Source organism: Corvus hawaiiensis, chromosome 2 (genome assembly GCF_020740725.1).
Source record: "Corvus hawaiiensis isolate bCorHaw1 chromosome 2, bCorHaw1.pri.cur, whole genome shotgun sequence".
Taxonomy (NCBI): domain Eukaryota; kingdom Metazoa; phylum Chordata; class Aves; order Passeriformes; family Corvidae; genus Corvus; species Corvus hawaiiensis.
In genome coordinates, this window is record NC_063214.1 from 91,698,031 (window position 1) to 91,716,728 (window position 18,698).

Consider the following 18,698-nt stretch of genomic DNA (forward strand, 5'->3'; position numbering starts at 1 on the left):
CCAGACAAAATGTCCTCTTCCCTGCTAGCCACTAGCACAGGTTTTATATTCTGGAGACAGTGCAGGGTGAATAATGGGGTCTTTCGGCAAGCAGCCACTATTAAGCACTCATGGATACAGCTCGCCTTTTCAGACATTAGGAGTGAATAACACCTCTGAAATACAATCCCCACCTAAAGCCAGAAAACAAATTGGAAGATTTTAACTTCCAGAAACAGAGCAAGACAAACAAGTTGTTTTCTTTTCCCTCTCCCCATCCTGGATTTCTTGTAGATCTTTCTTTCAGATTTTGGCAAGGTAGAAGAGAAGACTCTGCATTATCATGTTTATCTCCAAAAGAGATGTGAAAAGGGCATTTCATGTTTTCCTAACTTTAACAGAATTACTCTGTGTAAAAATTCATTTTAGGAGTGGCATTATACATTTTAAATTGGTTTTGTTCTGGTATGTCTAAGGTATCCTCTAAGGGACATATGATGAGTTATCTTTTATATCTTAATGCTGGTTAATGTTGTGCAGAGCAGTTGCATTGCTTTTTGTATACCAAACAATGCTTTGTTGATCAAAGAAGAAATTAAATTCATACACAGGATTGTTTTCAAAAGTGAAAATAATAATTGCTGTATTTTACAGATATGTGATTTATACAATAGTAGTAGGAACATAAACAATTTTTAAACGTCCAATCCAGAAGAGATAAATAAATCATGCTGTGCATTTACAAATTCATACTTTTATTGTCAGAATATTTCTAATTATCTTGCTGGATTTGTCCTCAACAATAGGAAAGCATTTATTGTTGCATGTGTATTTCAGCTTATCAGAAACAGACCCATGACATTTTTATGTCCACCTAGTATTCTGCACTTTACATTTTTTGGCAAATTATGGTTCTAACTATGAAAACAGTTTTTGACTAGAAAAACAGAGAGTGCAACAGCTCACAGTAGGTTTTTAGGGACACCCCGTGGCAAAATGACACACTGCAAATGTTCAAGAATCAAGTGACAAAATGGAAACAAATGGTCCCACATTTTCTTTGGGTTTTACTAACATCAGATGTCTCACAAGGTGCATTTCCATACTTCTGACCAGTGCTAGACTGCACGGGTTCACTTTTGTATTTTGTCAACTGCCTTCAACGTTGATTTCCAGCACATTTTTATGGACGAAGTCCAAATGCTCTTTACCTTGTACATTACAGAATAGTTCACCCCAGTGAAAAATTATCACCAGTCTAATTCAGTGAAAAGTTATGCCCATTTCAAATTGCTTAAAAAAATTACCAACTTTTTTTTTTTTTTTTTTAATATGACAGTACAACATTCCAGTTGCTGGCACACACATCACATCATGTTCCTTTTAGAGCCTTTTTCTCTCACTAATCACCACCAGCACACGTTATGATGGTTTCTTACTTTTTACTTGCCCTACTACAGCCACACAGTTCTTTTAAGGCAGAATGGAAGACAAAGACATGCAATGTACCTTTTAGAAATACACATCCATGAACGAGAGAAATACACCACATATTTGTCCATAGGGATAATACTGTGGATAAAAAACTTCAGCTAGCACTGAACATTGTCCCATGGTGTGAGCTTAAGCACAGACAACGGCTTTTCAAGAAGATTTGTAGCTGAGGTCTGCTCGACTTTAAGAATGGCTTAAATGCAAATCTGAAGACAATCTGCTGCCGGCAATACATCTAGTCTTTGATCACTTTCCAGCTTGTTAACGAATTATGCTATCAACATTTAGCTTCTATATCTTCACGAGCATTATGGAGAGTTCCTGTTTATTTCAAAAGTCTCTGTGCATTTGTGTTAACCCTTTCAGTCGCCTTGTGAACTCATAAAAGCTTCTAGCATCCACAATATCCTGCAGAGAGGAACTGCACATCTGGGTCTTGCAAGAAAAATCATCCATTTTATGCATTGTGTACCGGCCTCTTGTTGCCATGACGCTGTAAATATTGTGGGCAATGCCCCTAAGTATCTGAAGTGAAGGTGTGAAGAGGATGAAGCCAGGCTCTTCCCGGAGGTGCCAAGCAATAGGACAAGAAACAATAGCCAGAAACTGATGCACGGGAAATTCTACCTGAACATGAGGACGAACTTCTTTGCTAAGGTGACTGAGCACTGGAACAGATTGTCCAGAGAGGGTGTGGAGTCTCCCTCACTGGGGATATTCAAGAACATCCTGGACACAACTTTGTGCCGCGTGCTCTGGGACGACCCTGCTTGAGCAGGAGGCTGGACCAGAAGACCCAATGTGGTCCCTTCCGACCTGACCCATGCTGTGAGTCTGTAACCCGGTCATTCTCGCTTCTTCCCAGCTCGCTCCCCCTCCCAGCGCCGTGGCTGCGCCGGGACAGGCGGAACCCCGGCGCCCCCCGAGCACCACGCCCTGCTCCCAGCCCGGCGCCCCGACTCCTCCCCGGCTACAGGGCAGGCGCAGCGCCCGCCCCCAGCACCTCTCACCCCGGAAGCGGAAGGTGCTCCCGAGGCCGCCGGTTCCAAGGAGCCCGCAGGGTCACGGGCGCCGGGAGCGCTCCGCTGCCCGCCGTGAGTAGCGCAGGGCGCCCGGCGGGGCTGTGCGGGCGGGGACGCGGCGCCAGGGGCTGCGGGGACGCCGCGCCAGGAACCCCATGGAAAAAAAGGCAGAAAACCCTAACAAAGCTGGACTACGCAAAGCGAAACCGCATTAGCAAGGCTGCGTTGAGTGAGGGGAAAATACACATTCCGTTTCTTCCTTTGGTCTTTCAGGCGCCAGGGGCCGCGAGGAGCAGCTGCCCTGACACCCCCGGATGTTCTGGGAGGCTCCCGCCAGGGTCTGAGCGGCATCACCGAAGGAGCGCCATGCCTTGGAACTCGCGTGCTTCTGTGGAAAGTGCATGACTGTCTCATGGCTGCCACTGGCATTGCAGTTCAGTCACAAGAGCCGGCTGCGCTCCTGCCGCATTCAGTATTAGCAGAGCAGGCATTCCTTCCATCCGCTGTCCAGTTATTAAAAACATGGTACTCCAGTCAATAAAGAACTGCCTTTGGCTGTCCTGCATCCTCAGAACTCCAAAAGCTTGCTTCTGGAGCACAGCTAGTGGAGGCCTCATTATCCAGTCTCTTTCTAATGATGTTTACCAAAATCTAGCTGTGGAAGACTGGATCCATGACCACATGGATTTAGAGAAGCAACAGGTCCTTTTCCTTTGGAGAAATTCCCCTGCTGTGGTAATAGGGAGACATCAGAATCCCTGGCAGGAATGCAACCTCAGGCTATTGAGGCAAAAAAATATAAAACTAGCTAGGAGGAGAAGTGGAGGAGGGACAGTTTACCATGACTTAGGTAATATCAACTTGACTTTCTTCACAACCCGAAAAAAATATGAACGAATGGAAAACCTGAAGCTTGTTGTGAAGGCACTGAAAGCCTTGCGACCCCAGTTAGATGTACGTGTCACTGACAGATACGACATCTTGCTAGACAGGCAATACAAAATCTCAGGCACTGCTGCAAAGCTGGGAAGGACAAGTGCTTATCACCACTGTACCTTACTCTGTAATGCAGATAAGTTTGTTTTATCTTCTGTGCTAAAAAGTCCTTATAAAGGGCTAAAGAGTAATGCCACTCCAAGCGTGCCTGCCTCAGTGAAAAATCTCTTTGAAGAGGATCCTAGTTTAACTTCTGAGATGCTCCTGGATGCCATTGCTAAAGAATATGCTACGCAACACCAAATAGATCACCATATCACCGTAATAAATCCAGCTGATGAGACTCTGCTTCCTGGAATTAGTAACAAAACTAAAGAACTACAAACTTGGGAATGGGTGTATGGAAAGACACCAAAGTTCAGCGTTAGCACTTGTCTTAACATGGCCTATAAAGATTCTGTTCTTGACGTTAAAGTAAATATGGATGTAAAGCATGGAAGGATTGAAGTCTGTAACATTGATCTGCCAGAGCAGTGGCTGCCACCAGGACTGTACAGTGAACTGGTCAAGAGTCTTACTGGCAGTAAGTTTTGCCCAAATGAAACCACTACGCTTGTGACAACATTGCTAAGAGTGTGTCCACAAGATGATGAGTTGCACAGCAGGTGGAGTCTACTGTGTGAGAATATGATAATGTTAATGTGACTTGCATTTTGAAAATGGAAGTTCTGCTTTTTTACTTAATGTACTGAAAACAAAATTAAAATATTCACTAGTAAGAGAAAAATTCAGCTTGTAGAAAACAAACTGTTCAATCTTGTGCTTTTTTTTAATATTACAATTAAATTTCACACTACCTGCACCTGATGTTCCCAAAGTGTAGGATTGAAACCACTGCTGACAAGACATCATTGCTGCTTGAATCAGGAAAATGGTGAGGGCATCCCAAATTGGCCCTGTAGCAGAGAAGGTACAAATGGCTGACACAGATGGGATGGGGTAGGTGCAAAACTGGTGCTGTGCTGCTGCACTGGATGCCCCAGCCTGCATCCTGCTCCTTGTGGGTAGTAGCCCAAAGGCCATGTCTCAGCCCCTGAGCTGTGTGGAGAGGGATGTTCCCTGGTTTCTATTTGAAAGTCCCTTCTTGCAGAGTGCTGGTACCCCCGTGCCTCTGCTGTACAAGCACCGTAGTGAGCTCAGCTCAGCACTGAGTAGTGAATCACTGGGTGGTGAATCACTTTAGTTCCACCCTGTGTTAGGGCTTTTGTCCATGCGTGTGCAAGAGTAGGGGAAGGATTAGGAAGTTTAATGTTGGGATTTATGTGATGAGGGCAGGAGAGGCTAACTGGGACAGAGGCTGTATGTGCCTCCTTTGTTCTTGCACTGCCTGGCACAAAGCTGAGAGTCCCTGCTGCCATGGGTACTGGTATCAAAGCTGAACTTTTGGAAATGCAAATACATATTTAGGAGAAAGAGGTTCCTTCTGTTACCATCTAGCAGAAATTTTCCATTAAAAGGCAATAATGAACTGGAAGTGACAGTTTCAATGCTAAATAAAAATAATAGCTCAATATATAGTAAAATTATGAAAGAAAGGCTCAGGATGTATTTCACTGTTGTTGAAGAATAAGTGTAATGCAATTTTGATTAGGTCAGAACACAGGCTGTTTATTGATACCGGAAAGGAGGTTGTAGCCGGGTGGGGGTTGGGCTCTTCTCCCAGGCAACCAGCAGCAGGATAAGAGGACACAGCCTCAAGCAGCACCAGTGGAAGTTTAGGCTGAACATCAGGAGACAATTCTTCACAGAAAGAGTGGTTGGGCATTGGAAGGGCTGCCCAGGGAGGTGGTGGAGTCCCCGTCCCTGGAGGTGTTTAAGAAGACTGGATAGTCTAGTTGACAAGGTGATGCTAGGTCATAGGTTGGACTCGATGATCTCAAAGGTCTTCTCCAGCCTAGTTAATTCTGTGATTCTCTATGTTTGAAATTGCTGGACTAGGTTAAAAGACACAAAGCTTCGCATTTGGGAAATTACTGTATTTACAGTGAGCCTTCTCCAGAACATGGCTGGATCTATGAGGCATTACACAGCTTCCTTGAATTTCCCAATGCAGTGGAGAAATCAAACAGAATACTGAAGCTACAAATAATAAAAAATAACCTTTATTCCCATTAAAAATAGGCATATATTATACACAACTGAATAAAATTCACAACAGTGACTAAAAACTTGGTATCACAGCAGCAAGCAAGGGAGCTCCTATGGAATGTCTGGGGCAATGACTAGTAGCATACAGCTCTGTGGCATATGTATTATTCATTCTGCTGATGCAACACTGCAAAGCTGAAACATTATTATAGAAAGGATAAAGAAGGCAGACCACTGGCAAACTGACCCAGAAAACAAGACAAAGACCAGCTCCATTTCTTATTGATTGCTGTGGAACAGATTTGTTGTTAAAGGCAAGAGGAAAAGAATAGCAGCATTAGATGACAGGAAATTAAATAATATAGCACATTAAGAAAAAAAAGAAGATAATGGAAAACACCAACCATCAGGAAAAAGAAATACAGGAGACAGAAAAAGTTCTGGCAATAAACATGCTACTAGAATATAGAGGCCTACTGTATTACAAGGCAGAAAGTGTAAGGCACATGTCAGTCCTGAGGCTGAAAAGATTTTGATGGGACCTGAAAAAGAGGCCACTGCCTGTTTTTCATGTCAGAGTGTATGACTTAGGCAGATCCTTGCTAACAAAGAACTCTTGTATAAAAGAAAAAAAGCAGCTCCTCTGGTAATACCTTCTGGTTTCCAAAGGGTGAAGGAATGATAAGGGAAGACTCTGTCTTTATTCTAAATAGCATATTGCTTAGAATCACAGAGTATTCTGAGTTGCAAGGGATCCACAAGGATCAAGTCCAGCTCTCAAGTGAATGGCCCTTACAGGGATCAACCACATGACCTTGGCATTACTCACACCATACTCAGACCAGCTGAGCTACTCAGGGTATCCAGCTTCTGAAAAAACTTAAATTTATTCTTTTTAGGGGACTACCTAGTAGTAGGGAATTAGCTTACTGCAGTTGAGAGTGGCATGAAAAGGCAGTCATTGGACTTTAAAGTCAGAGAGTAAGACTGAGAGAGGATCACACATCCTTGCCACACCTAATGCAAAGGACAGATATCAGGTATATGACCATGTATCACAGAATCAAAGAACACACAGGAGTGACAGGGAAGAGAATACAGGTGTTTACAGCCTTCCCAGTCCAAAATCCATTATGCAGAGACACGTAAGACAACCCTAAAATGACTGTGTACTGAACGCTACCACTTTTGTAGGCAAAGACCTTGGAAAACGGAATGTTAAATTTGGGATTACTGGTAAAGTCTGGGAAATAAAGTATTACAGGATTGACTAAAACCCAGCAAAACAGTAGTCATGACTAGAATACAGGAATTAAAGGAAATAAATAAGACTGCTTATAAAAGAGGACATGTGGCAGCCCAGCTTCCAATGATTGTGAGGTGGTCAGTTAAAGATATAAAATCCAAAACTGGCTCAAGACAAAATCAACAGTAAAAATAAAAATGGCGGTAAAGAGACCTTTGAAAGACAATACTGAGGGTCTGTTATGAAATCAAGATAAAATTTAGACATGGATTGTATTAATTAAGATTACAGAAGTACAGTGAAGGAATCATGTAGTTGTGTTGTCTCAGACTGAAAAGTCTTAAATATTCTTAAACCTATAGATTATAAAAACTGTGCTCCACTAAGTACTTCAAAGAGTTGCTTCTGTGGGCAACCAGCTGGACTCAAGCAACACCTTCCAGTCTTTACATTTTTATGCTTATGAAAACACTTATTAAAAGCAGTCATTTCTGATCATGTTTTCTTTGTGTATTTAGTATGAAAGACATCCACTGTTGTTTCATGACAAGGTCTCAAGTCAAAGTCACAGTAACCAATGCTGAAATGACCCTGCAGAAATGAACAGAATTTACATGGTGAGCATATATTGTAGAAGAGCTCATTTTAAGTTAATTTAAAAAGTCAAAGCATCCTTACCTTTGGTTTCTTAAAATAATCAAGACCCCTTCCAATCTTAATCATCCACCCATTGTTGAATCTGTTTTAAAAATGCACAAATTTGAATGCTGTGAGTACACTGGATAAAAAGGTTACATCCACGTGATGCACAAGCACCTTGTTTCAATCACAATTATTTCCTAGTGTCACCAATACCTGCGTGAACCACAGAAGACACCATTCTGTACAGAGACAACTAATATTATATTCACAATTAGAAAATGTGGAAGTATCAAGGGCTGATTTCATCCAGTGAGGGCCACTGCCTTTTACTTTGTTAACCACAGCTGTAATTGTCTCAAAAGTTAGGGTTAAATAGTATGTCTTCAAATAACTGGAATTTGCTCATTTTTTAGATCACTCACCTGATTTCTCGATCGTGTATTGAAGATGAAAAGTCAATATTCAGTGTTACTCCATAATTACTCAATGACTGTTTTATTTCTTCCAAGACACTCAACTGCTGACTCCTCCCACTACCCTATCAAAAGTGAAAATAACGTGATGGGGTTTGGGGTTTTTTTTAACTATATGTTCTACTTCTGGTCACCTCTTCTTAAACCCACAAACAAAACCTTTTTAGTATCAAAGTAAACCAAAAGAAAGTAACTTGGATGAAGGCAAATTTACAGTTTCAAAGGCAGGATAAAAAGCAGACAGACACCAGGTACATTTGCTAAGGGATGTGGAGGAGGAGCTCATTCTCAGTGCTTTGAAACTAGATATGTAGTATTTGAGCCAAAATAAGTGCAGTAATAGTTTAAATAAGTGCAGTGATAGCTTGAGAGATTTCAGCTCTCTTCTGAAAGCCTCTAAAATGACAAATACAGCTGTTGGAAGAGCAAAAAAACCCTTGTCTCAAAAGATGCTTTGGTCTTTATGACATTTTCCACAACAAAACTTTCACAGAAATTTCAGTTTAAGATTCTGCTTACCCAGAATTTTTTAGAGTTATGAGAAAACTCTGAACTTAAAAAATTACTTATGTTCAACTATCACATTTTTATTTTTCTCTTAATCTGTGTTTTCTGCTGAAAGCATCAGAACCTGAGCCTAACAAGTTCTGGTAAGTAGGAATAAGTCTGTATTTTTATATTTTGTTTTGCATGTGACATCACCTGAGTATAGGGAAATAGAACCCAAAATCTAGACACTTACCACATCATAGGAAGTGAGGAGGTGGATTGTTTTCACCTTGCACGGCCCCTTAACTAGCATCTCGCAGAATCGTAGAAAGTTATACAACTGAAAAAGTTTTTTTTAATTTAGTAGCTCAGAATTTCTGTAGTGGCTACATCTGTATCAGTTACACCGAGTATCTACCTGATGAACCTGCCGAATGTATGGGTCCTCCACCCAAACTTCAGAAACAATCTCAGTGAGGTACTCATGGAAAAGCTTTTCATAGCCAAAACCTGTTGCGTTATCTTCTATCCTGATCTGTTTATGGTATTTGCCATCTGTAAGGAAAGTAAGTCTCTTTTTCAGTAAAGGTCAGGACATAATTTCCGTGTTAAACCACCTCGCCCATCAAACATTCACATACCAACAGACAATTAAAAGCAAATGGGTACGTGGAGTACACCACAGCTCATGGAATCACAGAACGGGTCAGTCTGCAGAGGACCACAGTGGAACATCTGGTCCAACCTCCTGCTCAAGCAGGGTCATCCCAGAGCACAGGGCACAGTGTGTCCAAATGGTTCTTGGGTATCTCCAAGAGGGAGACTCCACACCCTCTCTGGACCATCTGTTCCAGTGCTCCGTCAGCCCCACAGTAAAGAAGTTCTTCCTCATATTCAGGTGGAACTTCTTGTGCATCAGTTTCTACTCCTTGCCTCGTGTCCTGGTGATTGGCACCACCGGAAAGGGCCTGACTCCCTCCTCTTGGTATCCCCCATGCAGGTATTTATACCTTGTTTCTCTTTCTCAATGTGTTTTTTAATGTCTTCGGCTCTGGTCATGTACTCGGATATCTTCTGCCGGTAGCGGTGCTTTTTCGCCTCATCTGCCGTGGCTGTGAATCAAAAAAGTCATGGGCCAGTTAAACACAGGGGCCGGCGCTCCCCAGCCCTGCCTGGTCCGGCTCTCCCGGGAGGAGACCACCAGCTCCCCCTCCCTCCCGCGGGGCGCCAGGGTCCAACGCCGCTCGCGTGTCCCCAGGGCCACCCCGAGCCCCGACGGCGGTGCCCAGCCCGGTACCTTTCACCACCTGCAGCAGGAGGTCGATGCCCTCCTGGTAACACACCAGCGACTCCTGGAACCGAGACGCCTCGTCCAGCTGCACCGCCCGCTTCATCGTCTCCGCCCCGGCCCGCTCCAGCGCGGCAGTGCCATCGCTCCGCGACATGGGCAGGGACGGGACACGGACCGGGACACGGATCGGGACACGGACCGGCACGGCGACGGGCAGCGGGACGGGAAACAGAAACTGGGCGGGGAACAGAGGGGACGTGTCACACCGCTGTCCTTCCGCCCCCTCGGAACTGAAGTGCCGCGACACCGCTGTCCGGCCGGAACGAAGGGTGCGCGCCGAGATGGCGGCCGGGGCAGGCCGGGCGGGCCTGGGGCTCGCAGGCGCTGGGAAGGTGAGGATCGGGGCGTGGGGATGGCGTGTGTGGGGGGAATCCAAGTGGGGGTCCGGGAGGAGGGGAAACCCAGGTGGGGATCCGTGGAGAGATCCGGCTGGGGCTGGGGCCTGCAGCCTCCGGGAAAGTGGGGATCCAGGTGGCGTTCCGGCGAGGGGATGGATCCAAGTGGTGTCTCGTGGGATTTGATCCGGTTGGGGATCCTGTTTGGGGCTCCGCAGCCGCTGGGAAGGTGGGGATCCAGGTGGGGCTGGGACTCATAGCTGTATCGTCGTGTGTTTACGACTATTTCAGAGCTGTAAGGAGAGCGCAGACGACTTACGCCCTCCTCTCTTTGCAGACGCTGGGGAGGAGGATGGAAGGGATGGCGTCCCCGGCGTGGGTTCGTTGTCTCTTTACCAGGTCGAGAATTCCAGACTCGGTATGTGCTTGACTTGCACTTTACATTTTTCCATTTACAGTTCTAGTTTATTTTTGTAAGATACCATCTGGTGTCGGTTGACTCTTTTCCTTAAAAGCATTCTTTAAAGCCTGTGGAAAAACTTGCCATCTAGAGGCTGAGCACAGGCTCCCTGATAAAATTCACGTGAATTAGGTGTTGTGCTGGTACAGGGTGTTGTCCTTGTATTTCTGTGCATTTGTGGGGCCAAGCTCAAGTGTTACTGTATTTATCAGCAAACCATTATGAAAGTGTGTTTGACTTCATATTATAAAAGCTAAATTTGAGATCACTTTGTTGGTGCTTTGACCACCTGAAAAGAAAAATATATGTAAGAATTTTTACCAAGGTTGAAGTATGTTTTAGACAGTAGTTAACTATAGAATAGATATTTAGGGAAAAAACCTCTGGTTTTGTGAACTTTTTATTCTAGGTATTTCAGCCACGGCCTGGAGATCATGAAAAGTATGGAGGTGACCCTGAGGAGCCTCACAAAATCCACGTTATTACTAGAATAAAAAGTGTCATTGGTCGCCCATATTGGGAAAAGAAGATAATACGTGATCTGGGACTGGATAAAGTATGATTGTTGTTCTTTATGCTTGTCGTGTATGTCAGAAATGTAGCACTAAGGTGGTGGGCTTTTTAAGGACCTCAGTTTTGCAGTCACAAACCAGAATTACATTTATAGCAGCCGTAAGGCAATCTGAGAAGCTGATGATGTGTTTAGGAGCTGAGGGGAATGTTTGTGGCAAATGTGCTTTGAGTGGGAATTCAGAATATCTCTGTGTGGTATTGTGCTGCATTGCCTGAGGAGAACTTTACCCTGAGAATTCTTCTAAAATAATAGAAATAGGTTTGTAAATACTATGAATTCAGTTCTCTGTGGGTCATATTATTCAGATATTGTAGGAAGGCAAGTAAAACTCATTTATCAATGAAAAGGCTTCCAAATTCAAGACTCTAAAAGTTTGTGTCAAAGATCTGTTTATCCAAGTTTTTCAGGCCAACTGCACATTCTGGAAAGATTTGTCTAGTCAGTGTTATATTACAGAGAAAAAAAATGTGTGCTAGAGCAATGTAAGATGTAACTGAAGGAAGCAGTTTTGTTCCTAAACTCTTGTTCATTTACACTATTATTAACAGTTGGAAGAAAAATACATTTATAATGGAATAGGAATAAAGCTGAAATTGTAATTTTACTGTAGTCAGGTTTTGATTGCATATGTTTATGTGTGTTCTTGATGCATGACACTTCTCTAAATCTTAGATTTGCAAATGTGATTTATTTTTTTACTGGTAGCGTGCAAAATTCAGCGAACAAAGATTTGGGATTTGGCAACACATTTGTAAAATCTGTTTTTTCCCTTACGTAGGCACATCAGCCAAGACTGCACAAAAATATCCCTTCCGTGAATTCCAGACTGAAAGTTATTAAACATCTAATAAGGTTTGTTAACTGTTTGTTTATTTGTTGGTAAATTTAGAACATTTAATGTAACTCTCTTCTAGTCACAGGACTTCACTAAGCAGACTCTTTTGCCTGTAGAGTACAGCCACTGAAACTACCCCACGGGCTGCCAACAGAAGAGGAAGTGTCCAGCACCCTTCTGACAACCAGGGGAGAGCTTGTCATTAAAAAGCGCTTGAAACCTGTGGAGCAGAAAGAAATTAAGTCATGAGATGTGCTGGTTGGATTTAGATTTTATAAAATAAATATTTTAAATCCCCAGTTAAGAGTTTGTGTATGAAATTCTAAAAATTCTTACTCTGGTATGAATGGCAAAGGTGACACTGATGCTTAAAGAAGGATTGCAGGTGTACAGATATGAAATTCAATGTTGTTAATAGTTACATGAAATATTAAATTAATTATAGGCTCTCTGTCTTCGTGTTTTAATTTTGTGGCTAGATTGCTGCAGTTTATGGCTAACTGTTAGAGAACTTTATTTATAGAGTCAAATAAGCAGAGAAGTGAGTAGAATAGATCTAGCTAATGATGGTGAGGACATTTCACAGCTAACAGTAAAGATTTACAGCAATACTGCAGGACTTTCACTGCACAAAGGAGGGAATTGGAATTGAAAAGCCCTCTGTTTTGTAGTCACATGAGAACTGACTAGCTGTGCACAGAGAGTGATTTACCATGGTTATCCAGATGTCACATTCATTCCTTTGCAAACAATCTGTCATCTGGCTTCTTCTGTAGCTTAAAAAGTAGGTGAGCTCTCCATTTGGGAGTAACAGGAGTTATTCACATCTTGGTCAGTTGTCAAATTTGTCTTTCAGGAAACCTGCTGTCTTCATATGTATCCGCTGATCCTAAGTGTTCAATAAGAATAGCCTAAGAGCTGCAGTCTGTGAAGGTTAATGCTTTTCCTGTTCTAAAATTGCAGACTTTAGAAATGTAGGGACCCTGAAGCATACCTCTGATGTGAGTTAGAATTACGGGCTGCAAGCTTAGAAAATATTACTGCGTGCGTAGTTTCATTTACAGTTTTAAGAGCTGCAGCCAAAGTTTGCAAGCTGCCGCTGTATCAAATGATAAAGTAGTTGCATTCCAGGCAGTATAAACTATGTAGTTTAACATGCTGTGAGCCTCTCCCACATTAGACACACTGAAGAGGAGTTAATCTTAATGACTGCATGTTGTGAAAAGATCCGAGGGATGCAGTCCCTGAAAATTAGTGTTTATCCTTGCTGCCTGCTTGCAGAGAAGAGTAAACACTGGTAGGAGTTCAAAGGAATAGGTATATCAGTACAGGGACATAAAAGCTGGAGGCTCTGTGCAGAGGGAAAAGGATAGGTCATGGTAGTGGCATTGAGGACTGTAATGGCCCTTACGGCCAGGCTGAAGGCAGAAACAAGAATTTGAGCTGAAATAAAATAGCATGGAAAAGGTGAAGCAGATAAATTAATGTTGCTTTTTTTGCCTCCCTCCTTTCTTCCAGCATCTGCACAGCATCTTGTGCTGCAGTGTGCTATAACTGCAGTCTTTGTGAGGTGTTGATCATATTCCCACAGGGAGGTACAAGGTGGAATTTAGAGCCCTTTTGAAGGACGTGTAGTGCATCTAAGGCACAGGGCATTCTTTAAAGAGATGGTGCAAGTACTAGGACACAAAAAATTAGGCAAATGGATCTTGTTGCTGGTGGGTAGCAAATAATAAGACTTGTGCCAGGATTGGTGTCCCAGAGCACCACAGCCAGGCTGGCTAGGCCTTGCCATGCACGTTCAGGATTCGTGTCCGCGGCACTGCAGCCTGGTGAGCCTCCAGCAGAGGGCCCTGCCAGCTCCATCCCACACGGTCTGTGTATGGGTATGCGTATGGATCTGTGACGCTGCAGCTTGCAAAAGTGCTGCAGGGTCTCCCGGAGGGACTGTCTTAATAAAAAGGCTTGCTTGGTACCGCTCACTGCTTAAAAAGTGTCTGATAAACTATCTAAGCCAAAGCAGAGCTAATAGCAGGCTCCCACATAGAGAGAAAGGAAAATAAATAGTACCTGTTGTTTCTGGGTAAGATTCAGCTACAAGAGATGTTTAAAGAGATACTTAATTGACAAGCTGACAGTTCCAATGAAAAAGAAAACTGTATTTTTTTAAACTTTTTCATATATGTGTAAGTTTGGGTGTTTCTGAAATAGTATTTCCCCCAAGGGCCCCCACTCTCGCGCAGTTAGTCTACTATCCCAAACCTTCTCTGTATAAGCGTCCATTCTCTAAAGATTTGCTCTCGACACTAAAACCTGAACCAGCAGGGTGCACAAACACAGTGTGTGTCCACATCCTTTCACTAATGGAGCGTTGTAATGCTCCATGTAGATCTTTATGAAACACAGATAAGAGACGTTGCCTTTTTGTGTAGGGAACAAACAGACTGGCTTAAGATGATTGCGAAATTCGTGTTGGAAGGTGCCTTTTTGGTGTCTAGTCCAACCTCCTGCTCAACACAGGGCCAGCACTGAGGTCAGATGAGGTTGCTCAGTGCTTTGTCCAGTGGGCCTTGAAAGCCTCTGACAGGGACAGCTCAGCCTCTCTCGACAGCCAGCACTGCTGTTTTGTACTGCTGTTAGACGTGTATTGACAGATTAAACGTAAGGCGGATAAGATCTTTTTAAGTAGCATTACAACTTTCTTGCAGCATTAATCTGCTGCTTGAGAAACTGCAGGCACAGATGAAAACTCTGAATAAAAACCCATTGCAAGCTTGTACTTGTTCCTGGCTCCATTGTCCTCCCCCATTCTAACTGTTTCTGGGGGAGAATGTTTTTAATTAGAAGCAAAGTATGCAACCAGGGCCTAAATCTAATCATTACTCAGAGATCTCTTATAAAACTTGGCTCTTGCAGCCACATCATTGGCATAGTATTTTGCCGATATCCGTTTTGTCGTAGGTCTGGACAGTGTTAACTCCTGCATTATAGGCTGAGATCCCACCTGGAATGAGGGTGAACGAAACACATAAAAGAGGTGCTACTTCATCAGTAAATAAGCAAATAAACATTGCAACTGAGATGCACTGCTTTAGTTTATAGATCTCTTTTCACCAATATTGTTGGCCATTGTAATACCATTTCCAGCTATTTTTGTCAGAGGTGTTCCTTCTGTGTTTTAACTTAGGGAAGAAATCAACATTTCCTCCTTTACATCCAAACTTGGTGATCATTGACTGCTTGCTGTGTTTTGCTAACAGTAACATCTTCACTTTTATGACTGCTTCCATGCGTGCATATTCCTTCACACCCACCCACACCAATAACCTCAGACATGTTTGTATTGTAGTTGGGGTGAAGGAACCCAACCATAACGACTGCTTCAGTGTAACCAGTGTCCAGGAATATAAGGAATGTTTCCTCCAGAGAGGATCATGAGTTTTCAAAATTAGTGTGTTCCTCCTTCAGAGTTGCCAGGATAGGTTGCTTTTTGTAGGTGGGTATAGAACCACAAAACAAATAGAATGGAGAGAGGAGGGGGAGAGCCCACCCTTACTCCTTGCAACTGAAAAATGTCATAGTATTTGCCAAGTTTCAAAAAAACATGCTAGAAGGCTAACCAAGGAATAGGAAGAGGAATGCCTGCCCTACTTCCTTATCTGTCAGAGCCTTAAAAAACCAGCACAGCAGCTGTTGTAAAGGTGACAGTATGCAGAAAGCAAGATTACTGCTGCTTCACAGTGTTTCCAGGTGCAAAGTGACTGCTCCTCTCCTCCTCAGAATCAAGGGTGGGAAAATCTGTTTCCTATAGGGATCTCCCCTGGATCTCTGCCCCAGTCCTTCTCCCCTTATCCATGAGGTAGTAAGGCACAAGTCTGAGGGGGCTGGAGCTGTTACAAAAGTGGATCTCGTGCCTGCAGCAAATGTTTAGGGATTTTACAGACAAGGATACAATTTGGCAAACAAGCGAGGCACAAATGTGGGCATGAATAACGAAGCAAGATCCCCCCGCTAGCCAGGCCCCTGTGGTGCATACAGTGTAATTAACCTGATGGTATGTAGCTGCAGCCTATAGTGTGCTCAGTTTTAAAAGGTGCTTTTTGAAACAAGACATTATCTAAATGTGAAATAGGAACAATTAATCTCTTCAATCCCAAGGGAGTGCTGGGAAGCAATCATCAGTCTCACAGTGTCAAAGCATTCTGCTCATGCACTGATACTCACAGGGGCCTTCCCTAGTGCTGGGAGCTGACAGCCTGGTCAGCGTTGGCTTTAGGCTGGCCAAAGAATTGGCTGAAAAGGTTTAGAGGGTCGCCTTTCAGCAGGGCCCCTGCCACTCTTCTGACTCTGCTTCAAAGGAAGGATGAGATTTGTGTTTTTATGGTTACCATAGCTGCATTAAACCAAGTGCATTCCCATGGTCACCCAGGCCGTCCTCCAGCACTGTCCCAGCGTGTGACTCTTGAAAGGTAATACCAATAATCAATCACAGCTGGAGCAAGACCCTCACCAGTGCCAGCTTTTGCCATCTTGGCCTGGTATTTCTCCATGTTCTTTTTCTGCTGTCTTCTCTGAGGCGGGAACTCCTAAAACATGACATGCATGACTTTGCCTTTCATTTTTAGAATCCAAACCCAGTTTTTCTGAAGGCCATTACAGCTGAGCTGACATTTTGAATCCTTCTGAATCTGTTTAGAGTGAAACAAAGGTAGAATTGACTAATTTTACTGAAGGGTGCCTTAGAAATCAATACACAAATGATACAAAAAACTTTTTTTTTCAGATTCAGAGGGCAGTTCTCTAGCATGCAGATTGAGTGTTTTAAATCTAAGCCTCTGGATTAGTCCCAGAGTTAGTCCTTTTTAATTTAGAACTATAGTGGAGAAATGTTTAGGAGTTCATGTTTTGAGGGAAACTCTCTTAATGGAGAGAGAAAAGCAGGTTCAGGAGTTGGATACAACCAACAGTCCTTCATTTTGTCTGTTATGGTCTTAAATGTCATCTCAAAGGCAACTCTATTCCCAACATACACTTATGTGCCCAAGTAGGATCTTTGTTGATTGTGAAAAAAATCTACTTGCTTGGCAATGACCGACAATCAGAGACCAGGATCCATAACAGGCATGAGCTTATGCGTGGGTGCAAGGGGGGAATGAACAACTGAATTAGTGCCTACCTACACAGCTCAGACCTTCTGGTTTCACAGTTGCCTCCAAAGCTCCAGTTGTGTCAACATTCCGTGGATTCCCATAACGCTCTGAACAGCATAAGACCATGTGCTGGTTTCAGCTGAAACCAGCACAGGGCAGTATTTACAACCAGATGTCAGGCCAGTGTAATGTGTGACTCATGCTGTTAAATTGCTTCCAGATCCATGACTGAAAACCATGGCATCCTTTTGATACTAGTGCAGGTGTTTGTGCCAGCAGATGCAGTCGTGGTATGTATGGCCTGCTCTGGAGGGGATTACCTCTTGGTAATGCTAGCTCACGTGTACCTTGTGAGGTGAACTGGTGCTTTGTGAACAATTAATCTCCCCTAATTGCCTAAAACTTAGTTGTCTTAGTCTGTTACTTGGGCTGCCTGCTTGGCCAATGGAGAAAGGCATCTCAAAAAGGCAGGATTCCTATTCCAAAATTAAAAAAAAAAAAAAAAAATCTGATGAGAGTCAAAGGAAATCCTACAGTGTTTACTAGCTCCAGCTGGCTTTTCCATAGCTACAAGAAAATCGAAGAGAAACATCCTTCAGTTACACCCATTACAATTTATCTGACTTGCAGATTGTTTGACTTGCAATTTATCTGCGTTTATCTGTTGTCTCAACACACCATTGCAGGAGGGAAAACATGCAAACATCAACTGAGAGGAGCAGTGCTAACACTTAATGGAAAACAGCCTTTGGTACAGTGAATCATTTACAAGAATATTAGACAAAGATCACAGACATGACATGTTTGCTGCCAGATGTCTCCCCACCTTCTCAATGCACTTCCTGGAGACAAATGGGCTTTCTATCTGCTGGCAGTGTTCTGCAACAGCTGGCTCAGTGCACTTCCCACCCCTGCTGGTCTTACAAGAAACAGAAACACCTAACAACTTGTGCATCCTCCCAAACACAACAGGGCTTCTGTTCTACAGCAAAACACAATTATGATTTTAAAAAATAAAATACCTTTTAATTTAATTTAAAGTCCCATTGCTAACAGTTTGGAACTAGGAGGAGCCTTGTCTGAAAACAACTGCTCCCCTTCAGTTCTTGGAAGCAAAAACATGCTGACGATGGGAAAATGGGAACCTGTGCTTCTGGTTTTAATCAAATTTTTGCAGGCAAAGATCCAGGAACAATTACATGAGCAGAGCTGCAACTGCTGAGAATTCGGATATGCAGAGACTATGCCAGGCCTCTGTTGTTATCCCGTCTTGCAGAGAGACAGCAAAGGTCAACAACCCTAAATTAGCGGGCGGTGTGGATTTCAAAGCTACTGTAGCTGTGCAGCAGTAAGGAAAACAGCCGCTGGATGGCAGAACTCCCCGCGGCAGAATCTATCCTGACCCGCTTCTCCCCCACGGTAGATTTTGTGGGTGTGAAGCGCTGTTTTGCTCTTTCAGCAGCTCTTTTACATTTTTAGCTGGGGAATTCGTCCCTTGTCATTGCACTGAGAGATTCGATTCTGTAAGTTTTTCCTGTACTGTTGATACCACCCATGAGAACCA

General features: G+C 43.3%; 3 protein-coding genes across 3 annotated transcripts; 2 read left to right on the top strand and 1 right to left on the bottom strand.

Annotated features, from left to right (window-relative positions):
* The first annotated feature begins 2,489 nt into the window (after positions 1 to 2,489).
* On the top strand, positions 2,490 to 5,292 carry LIPT1 (lipoyltransferase 1). The gene is made up of 2 exons (XM_048325422.1): positions 2,490 to 2,567; positions 2,769 to 5,292. Exon 2 carries the CDS (start codon positions 3,018 to 3,020, stop codon positions 4,134 to 4,136), a length of 1,119 nt encoding a protein of 372 aa, XP_048181379.1. The 5' UTR covers positions 2,490 to 2,567; positions 2,769 to 3,017; the 3' UTR covers positions 4,137 to 5,292.
* Positions 5,293 to 5,571: 279 nt separating this feature from the next.
* MITD1 (microtubule interacting and trafficking domain containing 1) lies at positions 5,572 to 9,874 on the bottom strand. The gene is made up of 7 exons (XM_048325505.1): positions 9,727 to 9,874; positions 9,440 to 9,541; positions 8,848 to 8,984; positions 8,683 to 8,769; positions 7,890 to 8,005; positions 7,504 to 7,564; positions 5,572 to 7,416 (listed from the first exon to the last, which is right to left on the bottom strand). The coding sequence occupies exons 1-7, from the start codon at positions 9,872 to 9,874 to the stop codon at positions 7,321 to 7,323; spliced, it is 747 nt and encodes a 248-aa protein (XP_048181462.1). The 3' UTR covers positions 5,572 to 7,320.
* On the top strand, positions 9,873 to 12,435 carry MRPL30 (mitochondrial ribosomal protein L30). Its single transcript, XM_048325573.1, has 5 exons — positions 9,873 to 10,112; positions 10,453 to 10,533; positions 10,985 to 11,131; positions 11,928 to 12,001; positions 12,101 to 12,435. The coding sequence occupies exons 1-5, from the start codon at positions 9,873 to 9,875 to the stop codon at positions 12,231 to 12,233; spliced, it is 675 nt and encodes a 224-aa protein (XP_048181530.1). The 3' UTR covers positions 12,234 to 12,435.
* The last annotated feature ends 6,263 nt before the right edge of the window (positions 12,436 to 18,698 follow it).

Excerpts from the sequence above, each read along its gene's own strand:
- MITD1 (XM_048325505.1), bottom strand. The coding sequence starts at position 9,874 with ATGTCGCGGAGCGATGGCACTGCCGCGCTGGAGCGGGCCGGGGCGGAG. Across the intron at positions 8,985-9,439 it reads CATTGAGAAAGAGAAACAAG|ATGGCAAATACCATAAACAG; the intron begins GTATAAATACCT and ends CTTTCCTTACAG. Across the intron at positions 7,565-7,889 it reads ATACACGATCGAGAAATCAG|ATTCAACAATGGGTGGATGA; the intron begins GTGAGTGATCTA and ends TTTTTAAAACAG.
- LIPT1 (XM_048325422.1), top strand. The coding sequence starts at position 3,018 with ATGGTACTCCAGTCAATAAAGAACTGCCTTTGGCTGTCCTGCATCCTC.
- MRPL30 (XM_048325573.1), top strand. The coding sequence starts at position 9,873 with ATGGGCAGGGACGGGACACGGACCGGGACACGGATCGGGACACGGACC. Across the intron at positions 10,113-10,452 it reads GGCTCGCAGGCGCTGGGAAG|ACGCTGGGGAGGAGGATGGA; the intron begins GTGAGGATCGGG and ends CTCTCTTTGCAG. Across the intron at positions 11,132-11,927 it reads GTGATCTGGGACTGGATAAA|GCACATCAGCCAAGACTGCA; the intron begins GTATGATTGTTG and ends TCCCTTACGTAG.